At 43.5% G+C, this 10,506-nt stretch overlaps 1 protein-coding gene across 1 annotated transcript; it reads right to left on the bottom strand.

Annotated features, from left to right (window-relative positions):
* Window positions 1-1,088: 1,088 nt before the first annotated feature.
* CALCOCO2 (calcium binding and coiled-coil domain 2) lies at window positions 1,089-9,617 on the bottom strand. Its single transcript, XM_009698246.1, has 12 exons — window positions 9,597-9,617; window positions 8,530-8,718; window positions 8,074-8,176; window positions 7,563-7,696; window positions 6,734-6,859; window positions 6,141-6,268; window positions 5,939-6,029; window positions 5,026-5,148; window positions 3,029-3,124; window positions 2,226-2,367; window positions 1,784-1,821; window positions 1,089-1,265 (listed from the first exon to the last, which is right to left on the bottom strand). Exons 1-12 carry the CDS (start codon window positions 9,615-9,617, stop codon window positions 1,089-1,091), a joined length of 1,368 nt encoding a protein of 455 aa, XP_009696548.1.
* Window positions 9,618-10,506: the final 889 nt, after the last annotated feature.

Below are 10,506 nucleotides of genomic sequence, written 5' to 3'. Positions count from 1 at the left end.
CTTATACGGCTAGATAATAAACCTTTACCCATTTGTGTTTGCATGGAAAAAAGAGCTGTTAATAATAAATTGAAAATCCTGAAGCAGAAATAAAAATAGTAACTGGATAATCTGTGCACAAAGCATTGTAAAATTCCAAGGCACTTTGTTCTGAATCACAATGTTTTGGTTTGAGAACAGGCTCTTCTTGTTAAATTAAGGTTTAGAAACATAAAAGAGAAATAATCCAAATTAATAATTTCCTTTAAAAGAGGATGCTCAGTCTCTGACTGAGCTGCTGAGACAACTCAGCTACTGCTTTCTGTGGGCTCCACACCGTAACAACCTTCCCTGTTTCAGAAATTTCAGGTTTTCCTCACCCTCAGATGGATGGAGAAAAGAGTGCATGTGCCTCACCCCAGAATAAGCCGCACTGCCCACTTTGCTGGAAGGAGGGCCCTAGACCTTCAGATCTGCAAACAGATACTCGGTCTCTTTATAAATATGTCTCTTTCACTTGCTTTATGACTGATAGTGAAAGAAGAGATGTATTTTTTATTTAGATTTTTTTATTTATTAGTAATTAATTCTGCATTCCAGAAGCTGAGCAGGACTGAAGGTGTGATCCTAAAAGATTGTAAAATGTTTCTGGTCTTTGGTTAGCAATCACAGTGCTATATTAAAGAATAAAGCCATTACAACAGAGATGTATCAGCCAAGTACAGAAAACTGCTGTACTACATCCCATCACTTGGATCCTTATCCGAATGAACAGTTATGTGGCCAATCCTGTTCTAAAGAACTGGTACCACATTCAGTTAAATTACTAATTATAGGCTTCGTAACTCATTTAACAAGCATAGATCCTTGATCCAAGACAGAGGACTTAAGTTTGATGACAGTGGTTCAGTTTCAGGATGTGGATGCCTGACCTGATTTGTGTGTTGGTCATATGCTGCATGGAACGGAAAGCTCAGAATTACAGTACCAGTGGCATAGTCAGTCTTGTCTGCGTGATCCTAGCATGAATTAAGCCTATACAGTGATTTTGGTCTATCCTATACTGCGGCCTCTGCCACCTATTCTACAGAGCAGATATGAATTCAGAATTATTCCAGGCCATGACAAAAAACATGGTCATCAAACACCTGCTTATTGGACTTTTCAAAGCTTTTACTGCAGAGTGGGCACTCCAGAAGATGGCTCTGCACATGCGCCTCATACTGACTTGTTTCAATATCCTCAGGAAACACTTCGTCGCACATGGGGCATTTCCTTATAGAAGCCTGAAGTACAAAGCAAATGCAAATAAAGTCAGTTTAAAAATTATATTCAAAGAGAAGAAACACAAAAATCTAGTAGCCAGATGTTACTACTTTTGGACAAGTCTTTCTAACTTCTAACACTCTCCAGTTTTTCAAATATCTGCAGGCTTCTCTAAATAGCACTTAAGAGCTTCTGAGAGGTACCCTAACTTTCCATCCTACATAGCACATGTCCATGTCTCCAATATGAAATAAGGTATTTAGCAGCTGCAGGCTGGTCATTCTGACATTAGATGCTGCCAAGAACTGGTCCTTAAGGATTAAGGTCAACAGAGTTTCCTTTCTCTTAAGACATATAACTCTTATTAATTATACGTGTTAAGCATATGTGGCTCCATTTTGTTGTCCGCTCTCTTACCAGGACTAAACTAGTAAGCAGACAATTGGCTACAGAGCTGAACTTGGAGCTTTTTATTTCAAATCACTAATTTGTGTCCATAAACCAGTAATTCATGCCCAGTTGTGTCCACTTTACTTACTACGTCTGCAGCTCCTGCCCCCAGGTTTGCTCCTGCAGCTGGAAAAAGAAGTCAATTTAGCCACAGCAAAATGATTAACAAGGTAATATGCTGATAACTAGTAATTCTTGAAACACGAGGATGTGGCTTTGGATCTAAACCTCTGTATTTAGGACTATGGAAACTGGACATAAGCCACAGAACTAGCTGTCTCACAGCTGAATAAACTAGCTAATAGTTGTCTCTCTTGGCAGAAAATGAACAGACAGCTGATCACTTAAGTCAGCTCTTAACACCTGGCAGCATTTTGCAGCTGCCAAGTCATCTGCACACATGCAAAGCTGCACAGAGGTGCTGCTAATAATGTCTTTTCTACAGCATTCAACTCGAGAGACAGGATAATTTGCTGAGACTTTAGCTGCCATGCATTTGCGGTTTCAGATAGAATGCCAAGTAATCTCACCACAGTATGGATTTCCAAACAGAAGGCCTCCTGCTTCAGGAGCTGGAACTGGAGCTTGAGCTTGTGAAACAACAGAGAAAGAAGAAACCTCTCTAGCATGCGACAGATGCCTCAGGAGTTCGTCATTCTCTTCCCTTAGTTTCTGCAAAGGGACAGAAAGGCAGAAAGAATTTCCAGAAGCTCAGGAGACCATTTCAGAGAAAAGCCATACTTTGCACTGACATAGATCCTCTTACATCAAAATCAAAACTGCTCTAAACTTCTTCTACATAGCCCAGTGTTAGTCCTGCTTGACTGAATGGGAAAGCGAGGTAAGGAAGGGCAAGGATCTGTCCAGTGGCCTGCTCAGAGATGCAGACAAGATGATCACAATAGAGTAATACGCTTTAAAAGACAGAAGACTATCCTGAAGTCATACAGAGTAAGGAACAAAACTGAGCAGTCATTGCTTAGACTGGACAAAAAGGCTATGTCCATTTAAACGTGCAAGTCCATTCATTTCAGTGGTGTCAGAATTAAGCTAACATTAGGAGTTTTTGAAAATCCCCATGCTATTATGGGCAAACCAGTCTATTCTGTGGTGGGGTGCAAGTTTTTGGATCCTTCCTCTTAGACTGTACAGATGTGGCAGCAACAACATACTGCGAGTGTATGCACACAGCCTGGCTTTGGGTGATGGTCCACGTGCAGGCACAGTTAGTGATCTGTTTGGTAGAAGGGTCAAGGGAACTGAGGACTAGACCGAGAGATTAGTGCCATATTCAATACAGCAGAATGGCGAGGGAGTTATGCCAAGTTCTCACCTGATTTTCCTCATCAGCTTCGTTCTTTTTTGCCTGCAGAATCTGAAACAAATGCTTCTGCTCCTCAAGTTCTTCCATTAAGTCACGGTTTTGTTGCTATGAAGGAAGAGTGTTATTTGGTAAATCATGGGAAACTGGCAAATAAAACAATGACAGCTCCAAGCACCAGAGCTGTCATATATTAGCTGCCTCATGCTGCCTTTATTACCAACAAATAACCCTTCACATTCAATGGGAGTCTTACCATTTCATTGTTTGTCACCTAGGATATCTCCATGTCACCACTCACTTACACTCTGTATTTTCATTACAAGATGCGAGATGACACATGACCTCCAAAGGGGATATATGACAGGTCAAACAAAGAGGGATGTTGAAGAAAAGGAACTCATACAGCTGAAAAATCCACCCTGGCAGGTGAGAGTTGTCCAAGTCTGCCAGGTTTCCTGGTGCTGTGAGAGCTGCATTGACAGCGGATAGCCAGTACCTCCTTAGGAATTAATCTTGTAGCTGACTCTTGAATTAAATCAGTAAATTAGATAAGCTAGAGTACTTATGGGTTCTGCAGGCTTTCTCAAAGTATCACTCTAAGAATCCTGAACATTTGGCATCGCAGCAGAGGTAATCACATCATCTATTTTAGGCATCTAATTTTCAATGCCAAAGTGAGAGTAGAGCCTCCAAAAGCTTCCTGAGTAGCATATACAGAGAGAAGCACCTTTAGAAGGTCACTCAGGGCAACAGGCCAAAGATGATGTGGTGGCCTCAGTCATTGCCAATGATGGTTTCTTCAACAGAAAGAAATGCCACAGCATGCTGCCCTTTTCTTTTATATCCTTCACATTCCTTCAAGCAGTGATTTCCAATGCTGAGGTTTGTGGATTACTTCTGAAAGGTCCGCAGAAGTTACCTAAGAAAAGCAAGCCTTTTGTCCGTAAACTTAAATGTTAAATTCATAGTCATCTGCAACATCACAGGGAAACTGCCATGGTTCTGCAAATCGAAAGAAGGTGGAAAACAGTGCTGTTGGTGAATCTCAGCTCCCCTGCACAGGCACCAGCAGGTTCTGTAAAATACAGCAGAGCTCTGTGCTCAGCGCTTTTGGGACCATCTCCCCACCTGCACTCCCAGAAACACTGGGCACCTGCTCATTCTGCAGACAGTGGGACAGACGAAGTGAGAGTTTGGCCTCCAATGCCTTCAAGTTTTCCATGCAACATTCAAGCTCCTTATTTTGCTCCTTCCGCACAGAAATCCCAGATTTTCAACTCCAAGCAGAGTTGCAAAGAGGTGTTGGAGAAGGATGTGGGGCAGACCACCATACCACAGAACAGAAACTTTGTATCATTTACAGCCTATTTTGGTGCATTCTGAGCATATTGCATCTATTTTATTGATTACTAAATGCTAAATTTGAGATATTAAAAATAAGAAAGAGACAAAAACATCAACAGAGAGAAAAGAAGACCAGCAAGATTGCTGCCTGACACCAATTACTAGTCAGCTTCCTGTTAGTAAAATTAACAGCATATAGTCTGGGCAGATTTAGGGTAACTTGTTTTATTCACCCATAAGTCCCAATCCTGAAACAATTTTGCTTAGATGCAACAATTTGCAATCAGCCAAATATCAATTCTGAATTCCCACTGGTTTACTTTATCCCTTGAGCTGACTCAAAAGAGATCAAGACGGAGACTGAATTTTTCTACTACAGAGAATCAGAATTACAATGTCTAGTTATACAGACGTTTCTTCCAAAACTGAAACATATGTGTATACTCTAAGAATAAATGTATACCATAAGAATCTGTCAGATGGTGTGTTCACAGAACCACCTATGTGGACACCCACGCCACCATGGACATTTCTCCTTCTCTCATGGAATCCCTTAGATTTTCGTAAGATTGAGCAATATTTGTAGCTGCTCACTACCAAGGATGTCTCAGCCCCTCCACCCTGGCTCCCTCAAGCACCATGATACTCAGGGAAGGCTTTACCTGTTGAGTTCTAGTCATGCGTAACTGGCGATTCTCTTCCTTTAAACTTTCAAGTTGCTCTGTCTTGTCATGGTCCATATGAGACAGGCTTTCCACTTCTCTCTCATAATTCAACACTTGAGACTGGGGAGAAAGAAGAGTGTGCAAAAAGTGAAAATCAAACAGCTCTGAGTGAGGAGCACAGGCACCTTTTGCAGCAGAAGGCAAAGTTGCAGAACCCATGGCCACTTAAATTTTTGTTCCTGCAAACATTTTTCCATTAAAACCTGTGTAGAAACTGAGAATAGTTACATGGGGATATACTGGAGCTGACGTATTAATCAGAACACAGTATTCATTCCTACCTTCTCTGAAGAGCTTTCTAAGTTTCAACATGACAGTTCTAGCCTGGGAAGTCAGAGAACAAAACCAGAGACTCTATAGCCAGATGGTTAGCCCATCGTTCTGGGTCTCCCACGGCCCAGACCTAACAACCAACCTATTTTCAGTCTATCCTCTTGCTTCACATACCTCCCAGCTAGAAGTCTTGTTTTCACCCAAGTATCGAACATAATTTTAGAATGTTTTTCAAAAGAGAAGTGTTTTCAGTCTGGATCCTTAGCCAGCAGGAGGTAAATAACAGTCTGATTTTGGTCAACTTAATGAGTATGCAAAGGGGATGTTTTTAGGGAATAAAATCCTTACAGTTTCTCATAGCACATCGCCCTCTTCCTTCCACAATACAGCTTTCTTCAAGTTTCCTGGAGGCCAAATCGTATCAAAAGTTGACATTTTCCTAAAGAACCCACGTAATCAAAAAAGAAACTCATACACCACATACTTGCTCGAGGTTGCTCAGTTCTCTGTCAGAGGGAAACTGACTCCATCAGAGATAGTTCATAAAAGCAAAGGAGGTCAGCTATATGTTTGCTACCTGCAGCTGGTCCATGTGATCCAGGGCTGTTTTCAGTCTGGTTTCCAGGCGTTCCTTCTCAGAGGTCACATTCTGAATTTGCTCTTTCAGTCTATTCAGAACAAATGAAAACACACCATACTTTCATGGTTGGAAATTTAATCCATAAAGGCAAGGTGCTTACACGAAATCCTGTTTTGAGATATGCTGTAAATACACTTACTGGTGCAGTTCTGCCTCTCTGCAGCCATCCACCTCCTTTAGGTGTTTATTTTCCTTTTTCAGGGAATTCAGCTCCAGCTCCAGTTTCTCTGTGTTGCTCCTTAGAGACTCTAAACTATTTTGCAGTTCCTGGAAATCACAGTGAGGTCGACAGGTAAACAGGACCCTGTTCTGCACTGGAACTGCAAAAACCCTCAAATGCAACACTGCCAGGCAGCCCTCCTGAAGGAGGAAAATCTCTCTCTTGTATCCTAACTACTCTTTCAGACCCTGTTTCATTTATATTAAGCCCTGAGCAAAAGTGAAGGAGGAAAAGATAATGATAATGTGATTTCAGGACAGCCTACAAAACATTTTTGAACACTCCCTGTCCCATATATTCCCAACTCCTGTGTCTGAAGATGGCTCTTGTTCATCATTATTGTTTTTATCACAGAAGTGTTGTACGATTTGGTAAAGGATTAAACAGATAATATGGGGAGAAACTTCTTTAATTTTCTCCTGGGAGCACACAGTGGAACAAGACCTGACTCAGTCCCTCTTAATCTTTCAGACTTAAAGCTTCTGTTTTAATATATTAACTTTTTGGTTTACCTGTGTCTTCTTGAGCTCTTCCTGCAAAGCGATGTTTTGTTTCTGGAGACATGCACAGCTTGCTTTCAGCTCCTCGTTTTCTTCACGCAAATTTTTGTTTTGTAGTTCAATCTCTTCCACTTCTCCCTGGCAAGCAACAAAGTTGTTCAGTCATAACAGAAGCACTGAAAAGCTATGTTCCAAACAGCAAAGTGCAAAGAGCAAAGAAAGATGAGCTCTGCAAAAGGGAACACCGTGTACCTCCCCGTGCTTTCACTGCTAGCGCAGACCACAGTGCAACTTCACTCTCTCCCGCCTGTCCAAAGCTGACCATCAACCCAATTCTTGAATACTGACCACATACTACCCCTGATCTTTGGAGATGCTCAATGCCTTCTGTGTCTGCAGAAGTCAGCAGAGGCAGAGCTTTGGGGCTTTTTGCAATTTGGTAGATTAGGATCATGCGTGCAGTGTAGTCATTAACAAAAGGACTGCACACAAGACATTGCAAAATAAGAGTGCTTGGCTTCACAGCACCTCAATTATTGTCCAAGTGCATCTGTTTCCATGAAAATTACATTTTTATTTAAAAATACTCAAAATGCCCCGAAACACTATGTATTAAGTCACTCCCCGTTACAAAGAGCTCACAATCTAAGTGATAAACAGCAGGTAGAGAAACAAAGGCTGCCAAAATTTGTGTAACAGATCAAGAGCAAAGCCAAGAATAGAATCCAAGTCTGCTGAGTTCTAGCTTGGCAGCCGACTTACTGGATCACTCCATGTTAGCAGTGAGCATACTCCAACAAAAGCAGAGGCAGTAAAAAGCAGGGGCAGAGAGGACACATACCTGCGTGGTAACCACCAGGATATCATCCTCAGTCTCCGCTCTGAACTGGAAAGGCACACTGGCTCCCCGGACCACACCGTCCTGATCAACGTAGCAGAACTGGTAGTATTCATCATCTTTTGGTAGGTAGTAAGCTTCAGACAAACACAACAGCCCCATCATATGCAGGTTCTGATTATTCAAGTCTCTTAACTATATAGCACAGAAAGTGAGAACCTCAAAAAACGGAGACATCCTAGTTCAGTATTGTTCTTGCACTGCTAGCAATTCCTTGTGCCAGGGATAAGAACATAAACAATATCCCTCAGTCAGGATGACAGAATTTAGCAGATTCAAAATTTTGTGATTTATTACAGGATTTGAAATAAGTCTCCCAAAGTATGGTCCTACAGATATTCTGCAATTCTGAATGTAGTGCTTATTGGTAGCAGCAAAGTGAGAGTCTGTGTGTGTGTGCCTGTGTGTGCAAGTGCACATACATTCCTGGAGAGACCCAAGCCCCCAGACTCACCTTTGAACAGGATCTGTTGCTGCACAGTGGTGTCACTGTGGACGTCACTGGGCAGAGGAGCCCACATGAACGTGTAATATTCCCGGGTTGTTTTCCATCCCACCTGCAACAGCAAAATTGTTATATGGCATCACACAGTTCATGTTTATCCTATGGTAATGGGACTATATTTCCACATAGATCAGTTACTGGGAGGACTTTTGCACTGATATCCTGACTTCTAAGAGTTGTGGTCTATGCATGAAAGGATCATCAGAGTGTTTGATTAGCCTTGAAGCTGTTCAGGTCACAACAGGTCTGGCACTTTATCCCTAGGCACAATAAAGATGTTCCATTGCACAAGGTTATCACTGAAAAAAATTCCCCCACCCTGTTCTATCAAAGCCCAATCTATTTGTTTCTGCCTGCTGCTGCTTTCTCATACTTGGCACATCTGGTTTCACAGTATTCACTTACCCGGAAGATGCCCACCCAGTCCTTCCTGCGAGGAACAATGTTCTGTGTGAGGGTATAATAACAGGTTACGTCTCCTCCGGGAACATAAAACTTCTCCACATTGTTAAAGATGACCTGGGAGAAGTGGCAGTTGTCTAAGATGACGGCAGAAGTGGGAGGCTCGTCGGAGGTCTCATCCATCGTGGAAATCTACAAGAGGAAAGAATAAGGGGGTTATCTCATCTTCAGGTGCTGCCAACATAGTTGTGTCCGTGGAGGGTATGAAGAGGTATGGCTTGGGAATGACATAGCTGTGAGATCTAAAACCTCCTACACACACACCGAGGTTTCTCAGCAAGGCACACAAGCTCACTGGTGTCCCTGCCACTGTGGCCAGGCTGCTCCTGACATCCACGGCAGCTTGCAGATCCTCTTTGGCAGAGACGTAAGACTCTCTCATCCGACCACTGCTTCGCAGCCACGGTGCCTGGTGCTCTGAGGCTGCCAGTGTGGCCCAGCAGCCTCTCTCCTGCGTGGCATCCCATGAACCAGACCTGCTGACTACCCTATAGATCGGCCACACGGGAGAGGCAGTGGTGCCTTGTAGCAGCAGGAGCATGACTGTCTGCTGGTGGGGTCCCATGCTTGAGGACCCTGCTGGAACACCACCTGTCCCCACATGCAGCCTCACATCATCTTTTTAATGTGATTTGACACTCCAGGCACATCCCCATGACACGTAGTTAATGTGGGCGTGCATCAGCTCTTCTGAAATCTGGAGACTAGCACATTGCTTGAGAAGAACAGAGGTTTCACGGCATCAGGGAAATGCTCCAACAGTAGTACAAGACAAAAATAGCAGCTTACAATCTATCCTGCTAGGAGCTCCAAGACTCGTGCAGTCCCAGCCCTAACACACTCCACCTTCACAGGCTGACCCTGGTGAGACACACAAGACACGCTCTTGCTGGTGACAAGCAAACTCAGCAGCCTCCCCATCTTCTGCATTCAAATCCAACACAATGACTTGACCTCCAAATACAGTATCCTTCATCTTCAGCTTCCTGGCTCCAAGGGAAGTGAGGTACCTCGCTAAGCTCAGCTCCCATGGAAGAGCACAAACGGAGGAGCTCCTGGTTAGGCTGGTCGTTGCAGTTCTGTCTTTCAAGCCTGCGTCACGAGGCTGTTATAGCCTTGCTACTCGTGACTGCTACGCTGAAACTGTAAGATGATTCTCAGTATCGAAATGAATATGTTGCATGACAGCAGGGTCAACAAATAGCATTAAAGTTTTTGCATGAGTTATCTATACAGAAAACTTTGCAGCAAGTTGTGACACTACAAATCACACAACATAAATCTGTAGCGGGTGCATCGGTCAAAACGGTATCCAAACTGCCAGGAGCCTAGGCGGGACTGGAAACAGGACACTAAATCGGCCTCTTTGCCACCATGTCTTGCAGGCAGCCAGGCTCCAGCCCTGGCAGTCTGTCAAGGGGCAGATCACTGCTGAGAAAACCCCGCTGCCAGTCCCAGATGATTCAATTCCAGGAATCCAAAGCAGAACCTTCTCAGCTGATCTTAGTGACAGCAGCAGCACGGATTGACCTCAGAACAGAGGGAAAGTTCATCATGAACAACCATCCCACTGCAGCATTTCAGGTCATCTCCCATACAAAAGTTTCATACGGAAATGAACTCCCTGGAACCCTGGGTTTTTTTTCTGGCATCACCCAGGAGATCGTCTGTATTCTGTGCCAAAGAATACTCTGAAAATCAGGTGGAAGGTTAGATGGGGAGTGCAGGGCTGTGCTTGGAAAGGAAAAGGTATCCACAGCTGGGAAGAGCAGTGATAACTGCAGACATAGGCTGCCTTGGGAGGATGGAGAATTCCTCCTGCTGAGAGTGGAAAGCAGGGCAGGCTCTAGAAATGGAGGTGGTGCAATCCTCCAGGACATCCAGGGCTGCAGTTTCACTTTTAGTTATCTCAGTAAAGCG

Source organism: Cariama cristata, unplaced genomic scaffold, assembly GCF_000690535.1.
Source record: "Cariama cristata isolate BGI_N322 unplaced genomic scaffold, ASM69053v1 scaffold16364, whole genome shotgun sequence".
Lineage (NCBI taxonomy): Eukaryota > Metazoa > Chordata > Aves > Cariamiformes > Cariamidae > Cariama > Cariama cristata.
Note: the sequence above shows the minus strand (reverse complement) of the source record. Positions and strands in the feature narration are given on the sequence as shown.

Coding starts and splice junctions, on each gene's coding strand:
- CALCOCO2 (XM_009698246.1), bottom strand. CDS start 9,617: ATGGGAGCTGAGCTTAGCGAG. Junction 8,719..9,596: donor TGGGAGCTGAGCTTAGCGAG/GTACCTCACTTC, acceptor TTCCTCTTGTAG/ATTTCCACGATGGATGAGAC. Junction 7,697..8,073: donor GCAACAGATCCTGTTCAAAG/GTGAGTCTGGGG, acceptor GTTTGTCTGAAG/CTTACTACCTACCAAAAGAT.